At 31.7% G+C, this 27,359-nt stretch overlaps 2 protein-coding genes across 5 annotated transcripts; both read right to left on the reverse strand.

Annotated features, from left to right (window-relative positions):
* Positions 1 to 3,518: 3,518 nt before the first annotated feature.
* On the reverse strand, positions 3,519 to 9,612 carry LOC129746826 (adapter molecule Crk). 4 transcript variants are annotated; one of them, XM_055740713.1, is made up of 3 exons: positions 9,171 to 9,612; positions 7,568 to 7,627; positions 3,519 to 7,499 (listed from the first exon to the last, which is right to left on the reverse strand). In XM_055740713.1, exon 3 carries the CDS (start codon positions 7,477 to 7,479, stop codon positions 6,637 to 6,639), a length of 843 nt encoding a protein of 280 aa, XP_055596688.1. In that variant the 5' UTR covers positions 7,480 to 7,499; positions 7,568 to 7,627; positions 9,171 to 9,612; the 3' UTR covers positions 3,519 to 6,636. The 4 variants fall into 4 exon arrangements, with proteins under 4 accessions (XP_055596688.1, XP_055596691.1, XP_055596690.1 ...); XM_055740716.1 differs by lacking the exon at positions 9,171 to 9,612 and adding an exon at positions 8,073 to 8,409; XM_055740715.1 differs by lacking the exon at positions 9,171 to 9,612 and adding an exon at positions 8,038 to 8,409.
* Positions 9,613 to 15,133: 5,521 nt separating this feature from the next.
* On the reverse strand, positions 15,134 to 17,532 carry LOC129748315 (sialin). The gene is made up of 4 exons (XM_055742863.1): positions 16,588 to 17,532; positions 16,390 to 16,522; positions 16,079 to 16,320; positions 15,134 to 15,979 (listed from the first exon to the last, which is right to left on the reverse strand). The coding sequence occupies exons 1-4, from the start codon at positions 17,515 to 17,517 to the stop codon at positions 15,791 to 15,793; spliced, it is 1,494 nt and encodes a 497-aa protein (XP_055598838.1). The 5' UTR covers positions 17,518 to 17,532; the 3' UTR covers positions 15,134 to 15,790.
* Positions 17,533 to 27,359: the final 9,827 nt, after the last annotated feature.

A 27,359-nucleotide genomic window follows, 5' to 3' on the forward strand; every position in this document is an offset into this window, starting at 1 on the left:
TTTTTGTGTCATTTTTGTGTCATTTTTGTGTCATTTTTGTGTCATTTTTGTGTCATTTTTGTGTCATTTTTGTGTCATTTTTGTGTCATTTTTGTGTCATTTTTGTGTCATTTTTGTGTCATTTTTGTGTCATTTTTGTGTCATTTTTGTGTCATTTTTGTGTCATTTTTGTGTCATTTTTGTGTCATTTTTGTGTCATTTTTGTGTCATTTTTGTGTCATTTTTGTGTCATTTTTGTGTCATTTTTGTGTCATTTTTGTGTCATTTTTGTGTGATTTTTGTGTGATTTTTGTATCATTTTTGTGTCATTTTTGTGTCATTTTTGTGTCATTTTTGTGTCATTTTTGTGTCATTTTTGAATCATTTTTTTGTCATTTTTGTGTCATTTTTGTTATTTTTGTCATTTTTGTGTCATTTTTGTGTCATTTTTGTGTCATTTTTGTGTCATTTTTGTGTCATTTTTGTGTCATTTTTGTCATTTTTTGTCATTTTTGTCATTTTTGTCATTTTTGCCATTTTTGTCATTTTTGTCATTTTTGTCATTTTTGTCATTTTTGTCATTTTTGTCATTTTTGTCATTTTTGTCATTTTTGTCATTTTTGTCATTTTTGTCATTTTTGTCATTTTTGTCATTTTTGTCATCCTTACTCCTCGACGTATTCTCCCGATTTGTCATTTTTGTCATCCTTACTCCTCGACGTATTCTCCCGATTTGTCATTTTTGTCATTTGTGCCATTTGTGTCGTTTTTGTGTCAATTTTGTACCATTTATGTGTCATTTTTGTTTTTTTTTTTGCATTTTTTTGTCATTTTTGTATTATTTTTATGCCATTTTTGTGTCATTTTTGTGTCATTTTTGTGTCATTTTTGTGTCATTTTAGTGTCATTTTTGTGTCATTTTTGTGTCATTTTTGTGTCATTTTTGTGTCATTTTTGTAACATATTTGTGTCATTTTTTTGTCATTTTTGTGCCATTTTTGTGTCATTTTTGTGTCATTTTTATGCCATTTTTGTCATTTTTGTGTCATTTTTGTAACATTTTTGTGCCATTTTGTATCATTTTTGTGCCATTTTGTGTCATTTTTGTGTCATTTTTGTGTCATTTTTGTGTCATTTTTGTGTCATTTTTGTGTAATTTTTGTGTAATTTTTGTGTCATTTTTGTGTCATTTTTGTGTCATTTTTGTGCTATTTATGCGTAATTTCTGTGCCATTTTTGTGCCATTTTTGTGCCATTTTTGTGCCATTTTTGTGTCATTTTTGTGTCATTTTTGTGTCATTTTTGTGTGATTTTTGTGTGATTTTTGTGTGATTTTTGTGTGATTTTTGTGTCATTTTTGTGTCATTTTTGTGTCATTTTTGTGTCATTTTTGTGTCATTTTTGTGTCATTTTTGTGTCATTTTTGTGTCATTTTTGTGTCATTTTTGTGTCATTTTTGTGTGATTTTTGTGTGATTTTTGTGTGATTTATGTGTCATTTTTGTGTCATTTTTGTGTCATTTTTGTGTCAGTTTTATGTTATTTTTATGTTATTTTTATGTCATTTTTATGTCATTTTTGTGTCATTTTTGTGTCACTTTTATGTCATTTTTATGTCATTTTTATGTCATTTTTATGTCATTTTTGTGTCATTTTTGTGTCATTTTTGTCGTTTTTGTCATTTTTGTCATTTTTGTCATTTTTGTCATTTTTGTCATTTTTGTCATTTTTGTCATTTTTGTCATTTTTGTCATTTTTGTCATTTTTGTCATTTTTGTCATTTTTGTTATTTTTGTCATTTTTGTCATTTTTGTCATTTTTGTCATTTTTGTCATTTTTGTCATTTTTGTCATTTTTGTCATTTTTGTCATTTTTGTCATTTTTGTCATTTTTGTCATTTTTGTCATTTTTGTCATTTTTGTCATTTTTGTCATTTTTGTCATTTTTGTCATTTTTGTCATTTTTGTCATTTTTGTCATTTTTGTCATTTTTGTCATTTTTGTCATTTTTGTCATTTTTGTCATTTTTGTCATAATTGTCATTTTTGTCATTTTTGTCATTTTTGTCATTTTTGTCATTTTTGTCATTTTTGTCATTTTTGTCATTTTTGTCATTTTTGTCATTTTTGTCATTTTTGTCATTTTTGTCATTTTTGTCATTTTTGTCATTTTTGTCATTTTTGTCATTTTTGTCATTTTTGTCATTTTTGTCATTTTTGTCATTTTTGTCATTTTTGTCATTTTTGTCATTTTTGTCATTTTTGTCATTTTTGTCATTTTTGTTATTTTTGTAATTATTGACATTTTTGTCATCCTTACTCCTCGACGTATTCTCTCGATTTGTCATTTTTGTCATTTGTGCCATTTGTGTCGTTTTTGTGTCAATTCTGTACCATTTTTGTGTCATTTTTGTTTTTTTTATGCATATTTTTGTCATTTTTGTATCATTTTTATGCCATTTTTGTCATTTTTGTGTCATTTTTGTAACATTTTTGTGTCATTTTTTTGTCATTTTTGTGCCATTTTTGTGTCATTTTTGTGTCATTTTTATGCCATTTTTGTGTCATTTTTGTAACATTTTTGTGTCATTTTTGTGCCATTTTGTGTCATTTTGTGTCATTTTTGTGTCATTTTTGTGCCATTTTGTGTCATTTTTGTGCCATTTTTGTGTCATTTTTGTGTCATTTTTGTGTCATTTTTGTGTCATTTTTGTGTCATTTTTGTGTCATTTTTGTGTTATTTATGCGTAATTTCTGTGCCATTTTTGTGTCATTTTTGTGTCATTTTTGTGTCGATTTTAAGTCAATTTTGTGTCATTTTTGTGTCATTTTTGTGTCATTTTTGTGTGATTTTTGTGTGATTTTTGTGTGATTTTTGTGTCATTTTTGTGTCATTTTTGTGTCATTTTTGTGCCATTTTTGTGCCATTTTTGTGCCATTTTTGTGTCATTTTTGTGTCATTTTTATGTCATTTTTGTGTCATTTTTGTGTCATTTTTGTGTCATTTTTATGTCATTTTTATGTCATTTTTGTGTCAATTTTGTCATTTTTGTCATTTTTGTCATTTTTGTCATTTTTGTAATTTTTGTCATTTTTGTCATTTTTGTCATTTTTGTCATTTTTGTCATTTTTGTCATTTTTGTCATTTTTGTCATTTTTGTCATTTTTGTCATTTTTGTCATTTTTGTCATTTTCGTCATTTTTGTCATTTTTGTCATTTTTGTCATTTTTGTCATTTTTGTCATTTTTGTTATTTCTGTCATTTTTGCAATATGTATTTGCAAATTTTGTGATTTTTTTTAATTTTTGTAATTTATGTAATTTTTGTAATTTTTGTAATTTCTTTAATTTTTGTAATTTTTGTTAGATTTGTATTTTTTGTAATTTTTGTCATTTTTGTGATTTTGGTAATTTTTGTAACTTTTGTCATTTTTGTCATCCTTACTCCACAACGTTTCCTCCCGATTGTTTTTCCCGTAGAAAAGATTGCAGCCATAAGAAATGTTCTTTCAACAACTATTCAAAACCAAAACAATTGCGCATTATTTTCAAGCAAATCGAAGAATTTATTTCACCCTTGCACTAACACAAGGTTCAATTTTTTCTTTAATTCTCTCTATATTGAACTTCAGCGTACCTTTTTTTCTTTTTGACCAGATTTTTGGCAGCCCGTAGTATAAGATTGTTTTTTGCTCAGCCCTGATTCAAATGTGACTTACGACGGCGTGGTTGAAACGCAACTTTTCTTCTTTCAGTTGTTGTTACTATAATGGGGGTTCTCTGATACCGCGCAATCCTTTAATGCTAGGAATTTATAAAATTAACTGTGTTAACCTGACTCTGTGGAACAAAAAGGATGCCTCTAGTCTTTTTTTTTCTTTATTGAATCGTTTAACACAACGCTTTATTGTATTCGTTTTAGACCAGAAGATTGTTAAGATTTTCCTTTTTAACTCGTATTCATTCTTTACTATTCTACCCTATTCCGGAAATAATTTACAAAGATTTTTCAATTATTTAAATAGAGCTTCGTTCCACACATTTTTACATTACATCCATCTACTTTAATCTTCTTCATTCCTACCATATTTACTTCTTAACTGCTTAATCTCACTTCTACTTCATTGTTTTTTTTCGTCTCGTTCCGTTCAAATCGAATATATGTTTTCTTTTACTTAAATAAACTTTATTTTTGTCATTTATGGATGTGTTTCGCTTACTTGTTTGAAGTTTTATGTGTTTGTGTTGTATAAATAGAACAATAATTGCGCATACATTTTTCCTGCCAGAACTTAAAAACCCTACACGAGCTACAGCATAATAGTATTATGAATTTATACATAAGCTTAACCATTTTTATATTTTGGGCTTACGTACGTGTCTGTGTGCATGTATTTGGGGAATGAATGACGCGTTTCTAGACCTGAATACAGTTTGTTTTCCATAGAACACTATTCTACACCTTCCCCCATTATGGATAATAATCATACACATACGCTTTTGATCAGATTTCTCAAATTGGCATTTTCCTTTTCCGTTAGTTTATAAAGATTACGGAAAAAGATTGATTTGTGACTTGCATGTTTTATTTTATTTGTAACCTGTTTCAACTTTGAAGAATCTGAGGGAAGGAAGCGTTAAATGTATAGACTTAATTAATTTTCATTCCTGCAGCCATTACTGGTTCTTTTAATTTGTTTTGTTTTATTTTTCTTTTACTTTTTTTCTTCTGAAGATCATTCAGCCTTGGAACACACTTACGCGCTAGTGTTTCGTTTTGTGATTTTTATGTTTGACTTAAGCTGCGTACATTGTTTTTCTTGTGTTGACTTTTCGGTGAATGCGTGATTTTTTTTTATATTATTGCACATTAAGCTTTCTATGTATGTGTGACGATTGTTGCCAACATTGAGAACCTTTAACATCTGTAAGCTACCTGTTTTGGCTCCCAACAGTAACCAGCCCTGGCGTTGATCTGAGATTTCGAAAACGGTGTAATATTTTTCAGAGTAGTCTCAACCCAACTAACCCATTTGCCATAAGATATCATTCCGTTTGTCCTGCTTTCTATCTTACCTATTCATCAGTTTCGTTACAAGTAAATTATTTTTAAAAAATATACCATTCAGTTTTAGAATATATGTTGGTTTATTCATTGTTTTAGAGTAACAGCTTTTTGTCCAAATTGTACGGAGCAAATGAAGTAAATCATATTAAATTTACGAATACAACTACGGAAAAGTATATTACGAGAGATACACAATTCAACTGTTTACATGCACCTTGGCAGATAGAGAAAGTATGTATTGTAATTTTCGGATTCAACTATTCAACATTGGGGCTACCATGGTGGGCTTTCATTGAACTTTTATATTTCCAGCTTAGCTGGGTTCCAGTCTGTAGTTACTTTTTGAACGTTTTCTCGGGATCTTGGTCTGTCCTGTAGCAATGCCGTGGACTTTTGAGGCGTGTAGATTCAATTACAAATTTCTATCTGAATACATACATACATACATTTTTAGACGCGAAAAAACTAACGCAATAACTAAAAACTGAGCCTCAGAACAATTTTTTTTTTTTTGTCAAAAAAGAGTATTAACTGAACTGAGAAAGTCTTTTTAATTAAAAAAAAAACAATTTCATTACTTTGCATATACATTAGGAGCTTTCTAGTGTCAATGTAAATAATTTTTGTACGAGCAACCGCCCAATACATAAAAAATGCTGTTTTGTCGTTTTAAACCATAATTAGCAAAACTTTACAACAAAACTTCATCTAAAAACTTGTTACAAATCCATGCACCCCAAAGATAAAGAAAGTGAGATACGAATGACACTACTATGCAAAGTAGAACAAAAACTCTTGAGGAAGGAAATTTGGACCACCACAGTTCGATTCAACGAAACCTTGATTTGCAATCATTGTAGCAACATTTTTTTTTTTTTCGAGACAGAATTGCAAATCGAGCAGAAAAAAATTCTAAGCATAGTTTAAACAACACATCATTTGATTTTCATCGAAAGCAAAGACTCTATCAGAAAAAGGATGCTGAATTAAAATCACTTCGAAAATTATTAAGACAAGAAATCAGTTTGACTTATGGAATTCTGTACAGTTCTGAGAAGTCAAAGCAGAAACCAGGAAAACATAAACAAAGTTTTGCGATGCTCAAAATGAAAGAATATATTCTTATAAATAAGGTTCAATGTTTCCTTACAAAAAGAGAAAAAAATCAATAGGTACTTAGTTTCACGCACTTTGAAATGATTTTCCCTCATACAATCACCGAGCTCTTCCCGTCCATTTGATCTATTCTAGTGTGAAGGTTTTGATCTTTCTGACTTCAATTGCTAAATGCACATGCGCTAGTTGTTGTTGGTCTATCCTCAATCATTACACTTTCGAATGATTTTTTTGTCACCAATGTCGAGTGCCCTACGTCCTATACACAACTATCCGTCACAGCAGCTTAAATGCTGCGTTCGTCTGAATAAACTAAACATAAAATAAACATTAAATATAAATGACTCGGAATACGTACATCCTAAACATAAAATATATTCTGTACAATTAAATAAATTCTTTACGGAAGAAGTGTGAACTAAACGAACGAATTATGCGAATGTCGATCCTAACGGTTAGAAAACCAGGGTCGCCACTCACTGCCCACTCCAATGCTGGACATCGTCGTCAATGAACTCTACATGAGTGAACGGAAAGTGACCAATCTTACCGCGCAGTTCTCCCTCCCACTGACCGTTGATGTTGGTCTTCATGACCTTAATAACATCACCTACGTTCAACTTCAAGGCCGTTTCGTCGTAAGCATTCGGAACGCGTTCCTGCTTAACTCGAGCTAGTGCTGGGAGCGGCCGGTTGAGGTTCGATTTGAATATGTTTGAATTTTCTGAATGATGTAATCCACCCACTACGGGCATTCCCGGATGATGGTGAACATTTGGCCCTGGACCGGAGGCCGCGTGCGGTGGCCTTTCGATAATGTTTTCCTCGTATCGTGTAACGTAAGGAACCGGAATTTGACCGGTTTGCCCCCGACCATTCCTAGCAGTCCACCACTGCTCTTCGTCTTTGTTGACGATCTCCAATATTTCTCCCTTCTTAAAAGGCAGATCATCCGGATCACTGCCATCGAAATCAAACTTTCCTATCACTTTTTCAAACCGCTTGATTGCTGGCCGTCTTAGTGGAGTAGTGTCCAAATAGTGGAGCTTATAGAACGTCAGTAGGTCCGGTAGATCGGCAAAAGTCTGATCACCGATTCTGTACACGAATCCGTCGTCGGAAGGAATTTTGTTGATAATATAGTGACTAACCTTTGAATCTTCTCGCACACACAGCACGTAGTCGCCAACGATGGTTGTACTGTCACGCACCAGGAACACCCCGCTCTCGCGTTCGCTCATCAGCAGATCGGTGGCATCTTGGCGGGACATTGGACCAAAATACCACGCAGAACGATCGTACACGTCAAACGATGCCATCCTGAATTGAAAGGGTACACCTAAAATATAATCAACAACATGAAGAACATTGGACAGTAGATATATGCATTAAACTTGCTCAACATACCTGTGGTTCGACAATCTTCGATTAATCACTTTTGTAGTTTTCCAATCAATTGCCAAATATCTGAAAATAAGATAAAAGATCTGCCATTTAGTAGTGGTCCATCTCAGATAAACAGTAAACATTTTAAGAAATGTTATCTGATTCCTAGCGTGTTTGAATTATAAAATTGGTAGGTGCTGGAAAATTTTCAGTCATCACCGTATATGGCAAATCAAGACTCCCTCAGCCTGATAATCTTTTTGAAGTTTCGCTTCACAATCTCATGCAATGTTTATTTTTACTGACTTCAGCCCATGTCCCTTAAAATAAGTGATAATAAGATAAAATTGTAATTTTGTATCAATTAATATTGAACAAGTAGGTACATCAAAATAAATATCAAATTTTAAAGTTTCATATAACACAAGGTCTATCAGTGTCTCAGAATTCTTAAAACGCTGCAAAGATGTTCTACTACTTTACCTACTTACACGGGAAACTTTCACAAATAACATAAATTTGTTACCCATGTTAATTGGAAAACAACAAAAAGTTCATCTCGCCAACCATAACGGAATTCATGCGCGACCCCTGGCGTGGAAATTTTCCGTTTAACCCGAGCAGCAACAGAAGCACCAACATGTTTAGAAACCTTTGCGGATACAAATTAACGATTTACACCAATGGTGCTTCTCGAACCGGAACTAAACCACCAAAAATAAAACTTTTACCAAACCTCGCGCGGTGCCCAATTTCCAACTTTCTCGAGCATTAACGAAATAAATCAGCGGCCTTGAATCGTCTCCAATTGGGCGCGGCGCAGTGCAAATAATAAAATCCAATTCGTTCATTCGAACCAATTAGCCTACTCGCTAACTTTCAGCTACTCAGTTCGGAGTGACGGTTACTCAGTTGTCGCCAAAACCGCACCTACTCAGTTCTGACTAAACGGCTTTTACTCAGAAATGACTAACAGCCCTTTTCGCGACAACTGAGTCTTGGTTACTCAGAATGCGCGAATAATTCTGAAGCGGTTTTTGACCGCTTTTTCATGCTAGAATAGTTAAAACCTGTATTATTATTCACACTAATGATGGATTTGTTGATTTGATAAATAACAAAAGTAAAAATAATGTCCATACACCTTTATTTTCAAAAAAATCCACAAACTTGTTTAAATTTTTTTTCACCCGTCGGGTTTCGTCTCTCGGGCCGGGACCCAGTATGCCGTACCAGATTCAGCTTTGGCAAATCTATTTGGACCATCATCATTCGTCTCAGAACCCTGTAATATAAATAAAACCGGATTAATACCTAGAAATTACCTTTAAAATGAATATTCACCATGTAAATTTTCTAGTTTTGCCGCAGAAAAACAAACCAAGTCTGACCACCTCGCACAAACTGATCAACATTTACTCAGTTGTCGCCTTCAAGCACTCGAGTTCTCTGAGTGCCGAATTTTCTGACATCTGAGTAATTTTTCCGCTGACATCTGAGTTCATTAAGATCAGCCGTCGGCTGCTTCATACATGTGGCGACGTCTGAGTAAAAGGTAGGCGGGCTCTGGGTATTTCAAATTTAGAGAGTAGATTACCGTAAACGCGCTCTGGCTTAAACTTACTTTCAAGACTTCCAGCCCAGTCCGAAGCTCGAGAATCCTTCCGAAACGAGAAGGAAAATTGATGACGACAATCAAGCAAGCAAGCAAGTGTGATTGGAATCTTCCTTGACGCTATTTTTTTTCTATCTGCTTTCCTGACTAGCTGATAAAAGTGGTATATTTTTGTTACGCCATCGGAAGTTTCTCAAAGAAGCGAAACGAAAGAAAAACAGGAACAACTACCGGTGCTGCTGGTTGCGCTCTGGCCACCATCCGCTGGGGCACCGCATGCAAATCTTCACGCCCGTATACTCGTGATCCGAAATAACACTTTTAAGAACCGTTTCGTGCGACCGGGAGGACAATAAATTCGATTAACTTTTCGCCCTATGTTGCGATGTTCCGTACGACCGATGGAGTTGAAAGATGAAAGCCACCCTTTTCCTTTTTTGCTGGTCTGGCTTTTACTCCTTCTTCGCTTGTTTGACGTTTCGTTTTATGCTCGCGCTTCTACCAGCTGGGATGCCAGGTTCGGCATTTGTCTAAATTTTATCATTTATCATTTATCATTTATCATTTATATTATCTGGCATCCCTGTTTAAACTAGATTTCAACGGGGGACTGAACAGTGCTGGAGATGGATTCAGCAAACAACCAGATTCAACACGAAAACTTAAAAATAATTTGTATTTCTTGTAACTTATATAATTTGTTAAATTTTTGTCTACAAAATGACAAAAGTGCTTTTTGTAATTGTTTTAATTATTGTAATTTTTGTAATTTTTGTATTTTTTTTAATTTTTGTTTTTTTTGTAATTTTTGTTATGTTTGTAATTTTTGTAATTTTTAAAATTTTTGTAATTTTTGCAATTCTTGTAATTTTTGTAATTTTTGTAAATTTTGTCATTTTTGTAATTATTGTAATTTTTGTGATTTTTTTAATTTTTGTAGTTTTTGTAATTTTTGTAATTTTTGTAGTTATTGTAATTATTGTAATTCTTGTAATTTTAATAATTTTTGTAATTTTTGTAATTTTTGTTTTTTTATAATTTTTGTAATTTATGCAATTTTTGTAATGTTTGTAATTTTTCCAATTTATGTAACTTGTGCAATGCTTGTAATTTTTGTAATTTTTGTCATTTTTGTAATTTTTGTAGTTTTTGTAATTATTGTAATTTTTGTAATTTTTGTAATTTTTGTAATTTTTGTAATGTTTGTAATTTTTGTATTTTTGTAATTTTTGTAATTTTTGTAATTTTTGTAATTTTTGTAACTTTTGTCATTTTTGTAATTTTTGTAATTTTTGTAATTTTTGTATTTTTTGTATTTTTTTGTAATTTTTGTAATTTTTGTAATTTTTGTAATTTTTGTGATTTTTGTAATTTTTGTAATTTTTGTATTTTTTTGTAATTTTTGTAATTTTTGTAATTTTTGTAATTTTTGTAATTTTTGTAATTTTTGTAATTTTTGTAATTTTTGTAATTTTTGTAATTTTTGTAATTTTTGTAATTTTTATATTTTTGCAATTTATGTAATTTTTGTAATTTTTGTAATTTTTGTAATTTTTGTAATTTTTGTAATTTTTGTAATTTTTGTAATTTTTGTAATTTTTGTAATTTTTGTAATTTTTGTAATTTTTGTAATTTTTGTAATTTTTGTAATTTTTGTAATTTTTGTTATTTTTGTAATTTTTGTAATTTTTGTAATTTTTGTAATTTTTGTAATTTTTGTAATTTTTGTAATTTTTGTAATTTTGTAATTTTTGTAATTTTTGTAATTTTTGTAATTTTTGTAATTTTTGTAATTTTTGTAATTTTTGTAATTTGTGTAATTTTTGTAATTTTTGTAATTTTTGTAATTTTTGTAATTTTTGTAATTTTTGTAATTTTTGTAATTTTTGTAATTTTTGTAATTTTTGTAATTTTTGTAATTTTTGTAATTTTTGTAATTTTTGTAATTTTTGTAATTTTTGTAATTTTTGTAATTTTTGTAATTTTTGTAATTTTTGTAATTTTTGTAATTTTTGTAATTTTTGTAATTTTTGTAATTTTTGTAATTTTTGTAATTTTTGTAATTTTTGTAATTTTTGTTATTTTTGTAATTTTTGTAATTTTTGTAATTTTTGTTATTTTTGTAATTTTTGTAATTTTTGTAATTTTTGTAATTTTTGTAATTTTTGTAATTTTTGTAATTTTTGTAATTTTTGTAATTTTTGTAATTTTTGTAATTTTTGTAATTTTTGTAATTTGTGTAATTTTTGTAATTTTTGTAATTTTTGTAATTTTTGTAATTTTTGTAATTTTTGTAATTTTTGCAATTTTTGTATTTTTTGTAATTTTTGTAATTTTTATAATTTTTGTATTTTTTAATTATTGTAATTTTTGTAATTTTTGTAATTTTTTGTAATTTTTGTAATTTTTGTAATTTTTGTAATTTTTGTAATTTTTGTAATTTTTGTAATTTTTGTAATTTTTGTAATTTTTGTAATTTTTGTAATTTTTGTAATTTTTGTAAATTTTGTAATTTTTGTAATTTTTGTAATTTTTGTAATTTTTGTAATTTTTGTTATTTTAGTAATTTTTGTAATTTTTGTAATTTTTGTAATTTTTGTAATTTTTGTAATTTTAGTAATTTTTGTAACTTTTGTCATTTTTGTAATTTTTGTCATTTTTGTCATTTTTGTCATTTTTGTATTTTTTGTAAGTTTTGTTATTTTTGTAATTTTGTAATTTTTGTAATTTTTGTAATTTTTGTAATTTTTGTAATTTTTGTAATTTTTGTAATTTTTGTAATTTTTGTAATTTTTGTAATTTTTGTAATTTTTGTAATTTTTGTAATTTTTGTAATTTTTGTAATTTTTGTAATTTTTGTAATTTTTGTAATTTTTGTAATTTTTGTAATTTTTGTAATTTTTGTAATTTTTGTAATTTTTGTAATTTTTGTAATTTTTGTAATTTTTGTAATTTTTGTAATTTTTGTAATTTTTGTAATTTTTGTAATTTTTGTAATTTTTGTAATTTTTGTAATTTTTGTAATTTTTGTAATTTTTGTAATTTTTGTAATTTTTGTAATTTTTGTAATTTTTGTAATTTTTGTAATTTTTGTAATTTTTGTAATTTTTGTAATTCTTGTAATTTTTGTAATTTTTGTAATTTTTGTAATTTTTGTAATTTTTGTAATTTTAGTATTTTTTGTAATTTTAGTAATTTTTGTAATTTTTGTAATTTTTTTAATTTTATTAATTTTTGTAATTTTTGTAATTTTTGTAATTTTTGTAATTTTTGAAATTTTAGTAATTTTAGTAATTTTTGTAACTTTTGAAATTTTAGTAATTTTAGTAATTTTTGTAACTTTTGTCATTTTTGTAATTTTTGTCATTTTTGCCATTTTTGTCATTTTTGTCATTTTTTTTTTTTTTTGTAAGTTTTGTTATTTTTGTAATTTTGTAATTTTTGTAATTTTTGTAATTTTTGTAATTTTTGTAATTTTTGTAATTTTTGTAATTTTTGTAATTTTTGTAATTTTTGTAATTTTTGTAATTTTTGTAATTTTTGTTATTTTTGTAATTTTTGTAATTTTTGTCATTTTTGTAATTTTTGTAATTTTTGTAATTTTTGTAATTTTTGTAATTTTTGTAATTTTTGTAATTTTTTGTAATTTTTGTAATTTTTGTAATTTTTGTAATTTTTGTCATTTTTGTAATTTTTGTAATTTTTGTAATTTTTGTAATTTTTGTAATTTTTGTAATTTTTGTAATTTTTGTCATTTTTGTAATTTTTGTCATTTTTGTCATTTTTGTAATTTTTGTAATTTTTGTAATTTTTGTATTTTTTGTTATTTTTGTAATTTTTGTAATTTTTGTAATTTTTGTAATTTTTGTAATTTTTGTAACTTTTGTAATTTTTGTAATTTTTGTAATTTTTGTAATTTTTGTAATTTTTGTAATTTTTGTAATTTTTGTAATTTTTGTAATTTTTGTAATTTTTGTAATTTTTGTAATTTTTGTAATTTTTGTAATTTTTGTAATTTTTGTAATTTTTGTAATTTTTGTAATTTTTGTCATTTTTGTCATTTTTGTCATATTTGTCATTTTTGTAATTTTTGTCATTTTTTTAATTTTTGTAATTTTTGAATTTTTTTTAATTTTTGTAATTTTCGAATTTTTGAATTTTTGTCATTTTTGTAATTTTTGTATTTTTTTTAATTTTTGTAATTTTTGTAATTTTTGTAATTTTTGTAATTTTTGTAATTTTTGTAATTTTTGTAATTTTTTGTAATTTTTGTAATTTTTGTAATTTTTGTCATTTTTGTAATTTTTGTAATTTTTGTAATTTTTGTAATTTTTGTAATTTTTGTAATTTTTGTAATTTTTGTAATTTTTGTAATTTTTGTAATTTTTGTAATTTTTGTAATTTTTGTAATTTTTGTAATTTTTGTAATTTTTGTAATTTTTGTAATTTTTGTAATTTTTGTAATTTTTGTAATTTTTGTAATTTTTGTAATTTTTGTAATTTTTGTAATTTTTGTAATTTTGTAATTTTTGTTATTTTTGTAATTTTTGTAATTTTGTCATTTTTGTAATTTTTGTCATTTTTGTAATTTTTGTAACTTTTGTAATTTTTGTAATTTTTGTAATTTTTGTAATTTTTGTAATTTTTGTAATTTTTGTAATTTTTGTAATTTTTGTAATTTTTGTAATTTTTGTTATTTTTGTAATTTTTGTAATTTTTGTAATTTTTGTATTTTTTGTAATTTTTGTAATTTTGTAATTTTTGTAAATTTGTAATTTTTGTGATTTTTTTAATTTTTGTGATTGTGATTTTTGTAATTTTTGTAATTTTTGTAATTTTTTTGATTTTTGTATGTTTTGTAATTTTTGTGATTTTTTAATTTTTGTGATTGTGGTTTTTGTAATTTTAGTAATTTTAGTAATTTTAGTAATTTTTGTAATTTTTGTAATTTCTGTAATTTTTGTAATTTTTTATTTTTTGTAATTTTTGTAATTTTTGTAATTTTTGTAATTTCTGTAGTTTTTTAAATTTTTGTAGTTTTGGTAATTTTTGTGATTTTAGTAATTTTTGTAATTTTTGTAATTAAAAATACACTGAACGTAAATTGCACTCCATTACAGGTCTCAGGTTTCAGGTCTTAGATCTCATGTCTCATGTCTCATGGCTCATGGCTCATGGCTCATGTATCATGTATCATGTATCATGTATCATGTCTCAGGTCTTAGATCTCTGCCAGAGATTCTCTGGTCTCAAAAAGATTCCAAGTGTTTTCCTTTAAAAAGGATATTTTATCTCAAATACCGCGTAAATTCCGAAAATCGTGTAAAAAACAGCGGAAAAAAACCCTTACTGTATATGGATATTTATTTTATTTATTTACTTAAAATTGCAAGGATATTTTCGGAGTTGTTGAAAAAACTTTAAAAAAAATATTTTTACTTGTCACTTTTTTATTGGCATCTTTAAAATTGAGTAATTCCAAAAACGGTATACGTCTATAAATTAGCACTTTGTAAATAAAAGTTTCCTTTAAGATTAATTACAATTGGCTATGATCAACTGCTTCATGAGAGTATACACGTATTTTTTGGCCTACAGAAATGTTTTTTCTCGGTTTGTAAACAAGTTTATTTCAATTTGTAGTTTTCATTGGTTATCGGACTGCACTTCATGGTGACAGTCTAACAATCAGATCGTATCAGTTAGATGGAAAGTTTTGCTTATCATCGCACGACTGTTAAACAGCTCCAGTATGTAGAATGTTAATGCTTTTTTTAAGATTCAGACCACTACAAGACATGAATTTTCGAAAAACAAACACTCCCGACAACGATCTATCAAGGCACGTGGCAGAGCTGCTATGCATAATTGCGCGATCAATAAGAACTGCCTCACTATATCACACATGGTTCTCTCGTTCTGCGACAGGACTCGAACTTAATTGAATAAAGTGAAAAAGTTTGGAGTTTGAGTTGTTTTTTTTTTTCGAATCAAACAAAAATGTTTTCACTAAAACATGAAAATCTGTAACAGTGTTGTTGAGTGATCGAATCCTGAATCGCTAGTGATGAGGATATCTACAACTTTTAGTGGGTTTGGCTAGTATTATTGTCCCTTCATTTGGAGTGAATTTACGTACCGGTGAGTTGTACAACTGGACATTTAGACATCTCCAATAACTTTCTTTTTCGCTTTGTTTAAAGACAGCATACCAAAAGACTTTAAAATACTATCTGTCGATTTGCTTTCTATAACGTACAAACCTTAAAAAAATAAATTATTAAATGCTACAGCAAATCAGGCAAACCATTTCTATTTGAAATCTTAACTAAGGATTACTTTTTGCTTGTATAAAACTTACAAATCACTTGCTCTAGTACAACTCGAAAGCTGTTACGCGTAAAAACATAAAACACATTAAAAAATTAAGTCCAGGCTTCTACCAAAAAGTTGGCAGCAACAGGTGTGATTCTCAGGAAAACAACTAAGTATCGGTTATAAGTAATCGTCATGTGGAGGTGATGCGATCTTTCCACGCGCGAGCTACCGTCTTTTTTGAAGAAACAAGTGAATTCCACGTGGTTCCCATTCTGCTCGTTTCTTTCATTCCGTTGGATAATGATTGAGATTTATTTGCTGGCGATCGCTGGTTGTTGGTTCAATGGTACACCTTCCTCAGTCTCACGGTGATCACCCTTCTCCGGGGGATTGTTCCAGGCCTGCAGCTCACCGGTGCCCATGAGCAGATACGCAGACGAACCAACAATGTAAACGATGGCGAGAATCCAGAACACGATCTGCCACTGGCCGTAGCTTTGCTGTAGATGGGAGAATGTCATTAGTAAGTGTGAGAATTCGAGTATTTATAAGTTATAAACTTTGTATTTTGAAATAGTGTTATGAAAGTTGTAACTTACGTTTTCGTTGGTCAAAACGCCAACCATGTAAGCCGAAACGAAACCGCCAAAGGAAGACAGAGTATTGGCCATGCCGAAAATTGTTCCCGAGAAATTGGGTGCAATGTCCAAACCATTGCCGAGATAGCCAGCGGTGACTGCACCGTTCAGGAACAGCGCCAGTGTGAAAATCGAAACGGCCCAAGCCCGACTCTCGCCCATGTACACCTGAACGATCATCAGGAAACCGGGAGTCATAACAGCTATTTTGGAAGAAAAGTTAAACCGTTATACAACTATATTTACTAAGTAAAATAAAGATGACAACTTACCGAAAGCGGTGAAAATCTTACGAGCAGCTGTGGTCGACAGAGTGCCTTGTTTGCGCAAATGATCGGCCAGATGGGAAGACATAACAGCCATCACGTATTTTCCTAGATATGGCAGCGAAGAGAGCAAACCGTTCTGAAATAAGGTAACATTTAATTAGTCATAAAAATTTAATTGAAAATGTCGAATTGACAATTTACCTCTTTGATGTTGAAGTTGAGAATGTACTTCATGTATGTTGGCAGCTGGTTCACAACTGTGAAGAAACCAAATACTGAAGCACCATGGGTGAGTACAATGGCCCAAACTGGTGGCGAAGTGAAGATCGACTTCCAGGGAACGTAGGTGGGTTTCTTAGCCTTGACGCTGGCACCGATGGCACTTTCGATTTCGTTGCGTTCCTCAGCCGAGATGCGTGGATGCTCAGCAGGCGTTTCGAACACTACCAAGAACCAAATGATTGACCACACCAGAGCTAATCCACCGGTTACATAAAATACTGACTGCCAACCGACTTTGTCCAGCAGGAAGCCACAAATAGGCATAGTCACTGCGGCTCCCAACGAAGAGGCCATCATGTTAGCAATAAACTTGGAACGATCCATCGGAGGAATCCAAACCGCGGTCAGTGGATGGATAGCTGGCCAAGAAGCTCCCAGGAAGAAACCCAACACGGCTCGTAGAATTACAACGGCAATGTAATCGGTGTAAGCAGCCAACGGGAGCAGCAACGTCAGCAAACTGGCACACAACATGCTGTATCCGAACACGCGACGACCTCCGATAACCTCAGCCAAACGTCCACCAGGAAGTTCCGTCAGAACATAGCCCCAGAAGAAACTTCCCAGCATAAGGTTCTGCTGGTAAGCATCCCATTCGAATTTTGCATCCTCCGGAATGACGCTCTGTTCCGTTGTCGTGGCCAATGAAGTTCCGTTGCCCAAGAGCGCCAGTGCCTCGTCATCGGTTCCCGCTGTTAAATTTTTGACTGCCTTCACCATCACCACGATCGCTATGGTGAAGTTCACCCGCAGCGCGTAGTTCAACATGAACCCGAAGATCACCATTATGTTTAGCACCTGGCGACATGTTAGCCATCCTGCAATCGAAAAGAAAGTTATAGAAACCATTATACAGGTGACCACGTTTTAAAGGGTTATTCAAATGGGTTAACATCTGTTATAAAATGAATAGAACGAAATATCGGTGAAAAAACCTTAACATGCCATGAGCTACCCACTCAATGTGTCAGTCGTTGAAAAAGAACCACGTGTTCAGGTTTGTAAACTTCCACAATTCCGAATGAGGTATAAGTTCAAGGCTGGTAAATTTCAGTCAATGTCTTTTCTCCTGACCAACGTCTAGTAGTCAATGTTATCGAACGAATATCAAAGTCGTCTACCAGTTGAATGACGAAGCTACAATGTCAGTCAGTCGGCAATGTCAATATTGAATGACATTTTTGCACTCCACTCTCATCATACATAGTGGATCGTCTTTCTATTTCATTTGCTGACTGTGTTCGGATGGATTTTACGTTATAAGTTGCATAACAGTTGAACAAATGTAGTCGTTGGCTGTAAGAAGAAAAAAGTCCTAGCAATCATGATGTCCTTCATTCAACTTGGTAATGACATTGTAAATTTATGTCGCTGACCAAAAATCAGTATCGCGTGACATAGACATGCTAAGCAGTATCAAAGTCGGCTGATATTGGCTGTCTGACACTGATAATTTGCAGCTCTGTATAAGTTATTTCGATCGGTTTCCTCAAGTGCCAGAAGTTAAACATTAAATTCCTCTGCAAATAATATCATTCCTAATCAAAGCGGTAACATCAATTAAAACAGAATAAACCTCAAATTCTTTAGTGCTCAGTCGATAAATCATGAAAAAAAATGTTGCCTATGCCAAAAGTTCGATGCGGAAATAGAACATAACGCAAGGAACGAATCTTTAAAATTCTTAAACAAGAGTGTGATATGTTCATTCATTTAACAATTGACAATAATTTGACTCGAATTGAAATTTAAACCAATGATCTGAAAGCTGATCTGAAACCTTAACTCAGAAGGAGACTTGGCAAAATTTGTTTTTGTGTAAACGGATGTGCAATATGCAGTTAGAAAGGTCTTGAAAGAACAAGAAAAAGTTTGTATGAGATAAGAAAAAAAAAAACCGTGGGAGAAAAAAAAGTTGTGGATTGAAAGAGTTGGTTCATTAAGTACAAGAAAAAGAGTGGCAAAAATGTTATGCTAGTAAGTCAGCTTTCAAATCTAGTCGACATGTAGGTAGTTTTGAAAGACGGATTTGTAATGACTTAATAGGTAAATCAACTTCCCGTCCCATCAAGATCTTTCGAACAGTGTACTTGAATTTGAAATCTGAAATCCGAATCTGAAATCTGAATCTGAAATCTGAATCCCTCTGTTGTGGTATGAGCCTACTTGGTTGAATGATTCAACTGAATCAAAGCAATCGAAAGATTCCTTTTAATTCAACCACGGTAAATGAAAAGTTCATTTACCAGTATTTCGATGTGTATCGTTTCCCTCCCTTATATTGTCCGGGTTAGGTAAGCTACTACTAGGTAGCAAAAACCTCCGAATGCTCGGCAGTTGTGCCGTTGTCTGTTTTTTGGATCTACCTACCCTATTCTGGGTGTTTTCTGGTAGTGCTAAATTATTTTCTACCCGTTTTTGGGCATTGTCAGGTAAATTATTGTATTTCTTTTTACCTAAGAATTTGAACAACCAAGTGTGCCCTGGTCCGGTGTCTCCGTTTAAGAGATGAACTGCTTTCAGCAACATCCAATTTAAGCGAATTACTATTCAAAGACCGGATCAGCGAGACATTTCCTCGATCAATAGAGTGACCAGATTCACACATGTGTAAAGCTACTGCAGATCTAGGATTCTGTGAAGGAAGAATTTTCTTCTTTGAGTCAGATCTAGCTATAGCCATGTGTTCCTCGAATCTATCAATCAACTTCCTTTTGGTTTGTCCAATGTACACCTTATCACAGTCGGAACAACTGATTTTGTACACACCAGATCTATGAAGGAGCTCCACTGGATCTTTTGTCGATCCTAAGATGGATTTCAGTTGATTATTAGAGCTAGTGAACACTAGTTCAATATCAAACTTTGTCAACTTGTGTCGCAATTCGACTGCGTTGACACTGTTGAACTCCATGGACCTTCGTTGAAACTCCTTCTGAACAGGAGTTAAAGTAGTGAAAGATTTCCGTTGAAGCAATCTTTCTTTTTTCCTTATGATGGCTTGAATGGATCTACTTTGGTATCCATTTTTGTTAGCCGTTTGGAAAATATATTGAAGTTCCTTTTCTCTTCCTTCAGTTGATAGGGGGATGGAGTTCATCCGATGGATCATGTGGTGGAACGCCGCCATCTTATGCTGGAACGAGTGGTTCGAGGTGCTCGGTATTACCCTCATGGTGTTTGTGGGCTTTCTGTAGACTTCGAATTGGAATAGGCCATCATCAGGCCAGCTTACCTAACCCGGACAATATAAGGGAGGGAAACGATACACATTCATCAATCGAAAACGTTCACTGAAGAAGGTAGTAAGTTGCTATCGAAATACTGGTATATGAACTTTTAATTTACCGTGGTTGAATTAAAAGGAATCTTTCGATTGCTTTGATTCAGAAATCTGAATCTGAAATCTGAATCTGAAATCTGAATCTGAAATCTGAATCTGAAATCTGAATCTGAAATCTGAATCTGAAATCTGAATCTGAAATCTGAATCTGAAATCAGAATCTGAAATCTGAATCTGAAATCTGAATCTGAAATCTGAATCTGAAATCTGAAATCTGAATCTGAAATCTGAATCTGAAATCTGAATCTGAAATCTGAATCTGAAATCTGAAATCTGAATCTGAAATCTTAAATCTGAAATCTGAATCTGAATCTGAATCTGAAATCTGAAATCTGAATCTGAAATCTGAATCTGAAATCTGATTCTGAAATCTGAATCAGAAATCTGAAATCTGAAATCTGAAATCTGAAATCTGAAATCTGAAATCAGAAATCTGAATCTGAAATCTGAATCTGAAATCTGAATCTGAAATCTGAATCTGAAATCTGAAATCTGAATCTGAATCTGAAATCTGAAATCTGAAATCTGAATCTGAAATCTGAATCTGAAATCTGAAATCTGAATCTGAAATCTAAATCTGAAATCTGAAATCTGAATCTGAATCTGAAATCTGAATCTGAAATCTGAATCTGAAATCACTATGTGAAATCTGAATCTGAAATCTGAATCTGAAATCTGAATCTGAAATATGAATCTGAAATCTGAATCTGAAATCTGAAATCTGAATCTGAAATCTGAATCTGAAATCTGAATCTGAAATCTGAATCTGAAATCTGAATCTGAAATCTGAATCTGAAATCTGAATCTGAAATCTGAATCTGAAATCTGAATCTGAAATCTGAATCTGAAATCTGAATCTGAAATCTGAATCTGAAATCTGAATCTGAAATCTGAATCTGAAATCTGAATCTGAAATCTGAATCTGAAATCTGAATCTGAAATCTGAATCTGAAATCTGAATCTGAAATCTGAATTTTGAAATCTGAATTTGAAGTCTAAATCTGAAATCGGATTTTTTTTCATTTATTATTGGACAAAATATGAATTAATTGTTCAAAGCATGTTTTTCTTTTTGTTAAATTGGAAAAGAATTTATCTATCAATTATGAGGAAAAAAACAGAAAAATTAATCGTTTTCGTTATTCAGTTCAACGAGAACGAAAACACGTTTATTGATGATCGTTAAATTGAATCTCTCAAAACGAACCTCCAAGGTTTGATACTCTAGCTTCGGTATGAATACCGAACCCATTGGAAATACCCAACTAGTTTCCATGATGCTTCTGGGGGTAGCTGTAGCAACATGCTGCAATTGGCATAAAACTGAACCCATGTTGTTTGTGTTGTTGTTGTTGTTGCTTGCAGTTTTAATTCACATCAATTAAGCGTCCGCCGTCTAGGGGAAAAATGAACCCTTCTATCCACAACGCTATGACATTCCTTTCGACGAATCCATCATCCGAGATCCAGAGAGGGTTTATACATTTTTATCTTTTCATTGACATCCTTGTGCCTTTGCTACGCACAGAGTTCTGTATTTATATATTTTCATATTTGACCATGTCTTTTTCTAACGACACAACAAAAACTGTCCTAATTTTAGCAAAACCATGGGAATTATTTTTCGCTCGTTTTCACTCTCAGCTCATCCATCGGTATCATGCAGGCAGATGATGAATGGTGCCAGTCAGTAGCAACAAAAAACTCAACCATAAGTATACAGAAATGACTTAAGCACTGACCTTATCACTCAATAATCATTGTTACGTGTCCATAGGAATTCAGGCTGGGAAAAGTTCCATTTTTTTTTTTTCAAACATACACACATCCACGAGGCTGCTCTATTCAACGGATAACCTCGGAAATAATATATATATTTTCAAACTTTCTCTAGCTCTTACAATGGCTTGTCAAGCGCCCATTGATTGTCGCAATACAAGTAGAACATCGACTTCAAGATTATAGTCATCCTCTTCATCATCAGTAGGGTGAGGGTAATCAACGATGGTCGGGCACACGCGACGATATTCCATTCAATCATGAGAAGCCGGTTTCAAGACGAAATAATTCACTCATTGCAGTCAAGTCTCGCCCAAAATTCTGTCAGCAAATGTATATTATTTTGAGGTATGTATTATAAACGGCTATGAAACACTCGTAAAGTTCAAATATATATGTATTCTAAATTAATATTCATCAGCATACGCAGAAGAGAGGTTTCACTCGCTTTCCCAAGTTATACATATTTAAGAAATATAAAAGAACTGACTCGACGTTCAATACAATATGTAGATAAGCGTTAGTACATTTATGATACCTACTACCTACAAACCATACCATCGCAACAGACAAGTGTAATTTAAAAAAAAGCCAATGATTAGGCACGCAATGCATGTAGTCTGGTGTAATGGTTTAATCTTCCAGTCATGGGAATGAATTCAGTTTCCATTGATTCTGGTAGCTTTCATTGCATTGGAGACATATGCGTGTAAGAAAGACGTTCGTATAATGATGGAAATAGGATTGTACTCATTTTACTCCATTCGCGAGATGATGACATTCAAAAGATTTTGAACATTCATCAACGGGAAGCACAAAAATCCCGAATAATCCCCGGCAACAACAAAACTTAACCGTTCTCGGTAGTTAATTCTGATGAAATGCAACAACTTTATTGCATCACTATAAGGATTCTTAAAGATTCCGCCATAAGTGGACACGAGCCATGACGATCTGTTTTCCAAACCTGTTTTTCATTCTAAAGAGGCTTCACCCATCGATTGAGGTTTTGCTTAGGTATTTTTCATTAACGGACCTACTGGTTTAGAAAATTGTTCAAACTATACTTTGGAATAAATTAGAATATTTGGATGGAAAATTAAAGCTTTTTGTTTGAAACATGTCTTCTTATGTGGTTAAATATTTTTTATTTTATTTGCTGCTTTCTTGGCGCTTGAAACGCTCAGTTTCAAATATCATCGTTGCTGTTTCTAAACGATTAAAAATACAATTTCACTAATATTATTTTAATCAAATCTATACCCCACTACATTTGCATTCCAGATTATGTATGTACTTTCGTAAGATGCATTTTTTTTAAATGTGTTATGCTCGAAGGTAAAAAAAACAGTAATTACTTCATACTTCATACCAAAATCACGTTTGATGGAGAACAAAGTTGGCCTTGCTCGTGTGCATATTTTTCCGCGGTCGTGTTTTGCTTCGCGTGAAAATCTCAGAAAAAAATTGCCTCGTGATTTTTCCAAATTTATTTTTCCTTCATGTTTAATGACCAAGTTTCAATAATTTTGACAGTGCGGTAAATTCTTTTATATTGGTCGACTCTTCAAGTGGAGTGCAATAAACGTAAGTCATAATCATGTGTGAAGTTGGTGGAGGAATCAAAGGGGCTGGTATTGTCGCTGAATCTCCAAACCGGAGTTTTCTTCAACATCAGCGAAAGCAACATCACTGACGACATTTCATGTTGACCAGACATCTATCAAATGTCTTCCAAGTATCTGAACAAAATCAAAGGAAAGGAATGCCAATTACTGAGGTGTTTGATAAATTTTTCATCGTCGCTGGTTGGCAAGGTTGCCAATCACCAGCGCGGAAACTTCTGATTTAAACTGCATTGACAATATTTACTTCGCTTTTCCAACCGATCCAGAACCGTTTTGCTCCCAAAGTGCTGTTGGGTTGCAGCAGGTGAACTCTAAACTCCTAAATTTTATGATAATTACCTGTTTTTCATTTTCTTAGTATTATAATTTCGTTAAAAAAATGCGTTCCTTTTTTTTAGCTAAACATGCTTGATTTTGTAATTTGAAATATTTACATTTTCAAATTTGAAATGTTTACTATGAATTTACTATAAATATATTTACTCAAATTGGAGGCAGGAAAAGAAAAAAATCGGAAATATATTTAAAGTATTGAATATTCAAAACATTAACTTGTGCTCTTTAAGCATTAAAGCTCTGAAGACTTCTAAAATGTGAGGCCAACGTAAGAGAAAAGAATCCAAAAGTTATCAAAAAGGCAATAATCATAGAAAAACAATTTGGAAGAATTTGTAAAGCCTGTAAATGAAGCATTTCAAGTTCAATGATTTAAGGTGAATCTGGATATGGATATCAAAATCACGTTTCATGCGAAGCTACTTTGCTCCAGATGATCAATCTAGCAGTCAGTCGTCAGTTTTGTAAAAGGATCCGTAAAACTTGCATAACACATTTCAAAGAAAGTTCGTCTTTGTTCTTTAATCAATTCAACACCTTTTTAACTGTAACAACCATGAAATACTTGTGCAAATTTCTCCGGGAAAATTACAGTTTCAGTAAGTTACTTCATGACGAATTTGCAAACCAGATACCAACATATGTCGTGGGTACTTTAAGCAGTGGGCTATTTTCTTGGCTTTAATTATAGCATACGCCACTACGACTAGGTGTGGATGCAAATGGGGTGTAATAATTTGCACCAGATGATCAGTTTTGCCGCTGCTATTAAATATTTATTATGAGACAAGACGCCCGCCCGAAGCAACAACACGATTATCTCTCGCCAGGTCCGCTTATCAAGCGCGAATTAACATGTGTTCCAGTAGGGCTAAGTGGGGAAATTATGAACAACATTACTCAGTTTTTAGCTTAGATTGATTGACTACTCACATCCACCTTGAATCATTGAACTTGAAATACAATATTAAGAATGGTTCAAAATCAGTAATTCATTATTATTAAGGTAAACTTTTTTATGTTTTATTAGTGTTATTCATACAAACGCATTTTCAATTCCATGATCGCAGGCGTGGCTCAGTAGAACAAACTCCACATTACCAATGGTTGCTACTCCGTGATTGACCGAGGCCAGAGGCCTAAATCACGGTGTCTGGCACATCCACAATGGACAAAATCGATGCTCTCTCTTTGAACATCAATAACATCAATAAAGCCGGCTACGCCCTAGTAGTCAATTATTATAGAGGAAAATAAGAGAAAGTATCCTCTGTATCCTAGCAAAATAGCTATTCGAAATTATCCCTTATTCATAATAACCCCACTTAGCCCTAAGTATGTCTAAGCACCTATCACGCATTGATTTACACACAGCTAATCAATCGGACCCCAGTTGTCTTTATCACATAGCGCAAATCGCGTAGTCATCTTGTGGGGGGTATCTGTGGAATTTCCTATACGAAAAAAGGACCTTAGGAAATCTGCAGAAGGCATACTGTTTCGTGATTTTTCACAATTTAAAAAAAAATTGAAATTTGTTGGAAGTCGTAGTTCATGGTCGATCCTGATTCACCTGTTTCGTTATGAGGAAGCCGAGGTCAGAATTTTTCATACATTTAAAATCTTGTTTCCATGCACTTGGCTTCATCGGGGAGCTAGCTGATAGTGATTATATTATTATTTAATGGATTTAAATATTTTCAACTGTCTGTCGGTGCTTATTTTTATTGTATGAAGGTGAACTCCTACTCGTCATCTAATGGTAATGAGTTGGCTATTTCAGGTTAACTCTCTTAAACTCTCGAAAAACGTCTAAATTTCAGGAAATCGATTTTTGACCAAAAAAATTGTTTCAAGATAACACCAGATTTCGTCGTTTCAGGCATTTCTAAGTCATTTGACATCAAAATTGAAATTTCGATTTTTTTCCAATTTCTTTTAGTGATTTTTTATGCTTATGCTTATGCTTATGATACATACACAGCCAGATCTTGTCAGCATCCCGGTGAGTAGTAAAAGTACATTTACTACTCATCTTTACTCGGCCGGGCCCACTGTGCAGTATTGGACGCAGAGACAACTGGAACACAGGGAGGAAGAAACGTGGACAACAGTACCATACGTTCCCAGTATTATTAAGAGTTTATGTTTATCTCGTTGGGAGCACATTTGCTAAAATTGATTGTGCTCCTTGATGATTATGATCGTGGAGATATCTTCCTTCTGCGGATGGAAATGAGGTTTTTCTGCACAGAAATCCAAAACTTCGCTACATATTTAATTAATTTTTGAATAGATAGTGAATAGTGCTGGATTTAGTCAAATCTCTTGTTGAAAATTTGCATGACATCTATATTCATAGGATTGCATGTTTTGGATTTCCGTGCACCATCATCTCTGGTCCTCTAATGACCTTGAATATAGCGCCTTTGCTCGCTCTTGAAAAGAAACTTTGAAGGAACAGAAAGATAAAATTAGTACAGTCACGATTTTTTCTGAAATTGACTCATTAAAAATATTTCGTTGAATCAATGTGGAAATTTTGAATGCTGAAATTACCAAAAAGTCATTAAACAAAGTTACCCATAATGTCATTAAAGCACCGTCTAATTGTCGAAAAATTATAAAATTAAATTTAGTTTTAAAACAAGATTCAAAATGTATTATTCTTGACAAATTCTCAAGGATACTTATCTTTCGTGGCTCGCATACTCAAATCTTAAGTTGTTCTCCTAAGAGACAGTTGATAAATTGACAGGGATAGTCACAGCATTAAAAAACAACATCACTTCACTAACTGGTACCTACATAAATACTTTTACTGGCACATGAATCGGCAGATAGTATGATCTTTAAATTTTCTGTACACTGATTCGTGTGACTCTTATCAGTTCACTTTGAAATGTTATGAAATTTTTCTCCCCAAATCAAGGCTGAATCCCCCGGGAAATTTTTCAAACACTTGTTTTAACAGCCCAATAATCTTATAAAAAAAAATTCTTTTCTCACTGGAACTGGCGTTAGCTCCAGCCATTCAATTATTAGCGCACAATTTTTTTTTTTTTTTTTCGGTTGTGGAGACTGCATTCACAGGTTTCTTTCACATTCGCGCACAATTTAAATTTTCTAAATCTGGTAGAAAGGATGCGCTTTCACCTAGTTATCCGCACATCAAACTTGTCAAGTGAAAAAAAAAAATCCTTCACAGATCACCAAAACTATAGTATCTGAATGCCATTACTTCCCCCTTCTTGGCTTTAGCATTCTGAAATACTGCATACAACACTCAGACAACTTCCGCCGGTCACTTATAAACGATTTTCTACTATTTTGCTCTTTAATTCCTAGTTAAGTTTATTTTCAATAGAAAAATTTGCTAGAGAAAAATACAAACGCGTGCGTCGCCCAAAAGTCATGGCTTACTTCCCCCAATTTCTTTTAGTGATTTTTTAGGGTAAAAACCGAGGCACCCCTAAATCAAGTCCGTTGAGCTGTAATTTAGGGCAATTTACAAAATGTGTAAAATCGGTTTTCAAAGTTCGGTAATAACATTTTTCCCATTCATCCATTTCAGAAATGAAAAACAAGTAAACTGAATTTACGAA

Source organism: Uranotaenia lowii, chromosome 2, assembly GCF_029784155.1.
Source record: "Uranotaenia lowii strain MFRU-FL chromosome 2, ASM2978415v1, whole genome shotgun sequence".
In the NCBI taxonomy this organism is placed as follows: Eukaryota; Metazoa; Arthropoda; class Insecta; order Diptera; family Culicidae; genus Uranotaenia; species Uranotaenia lowii.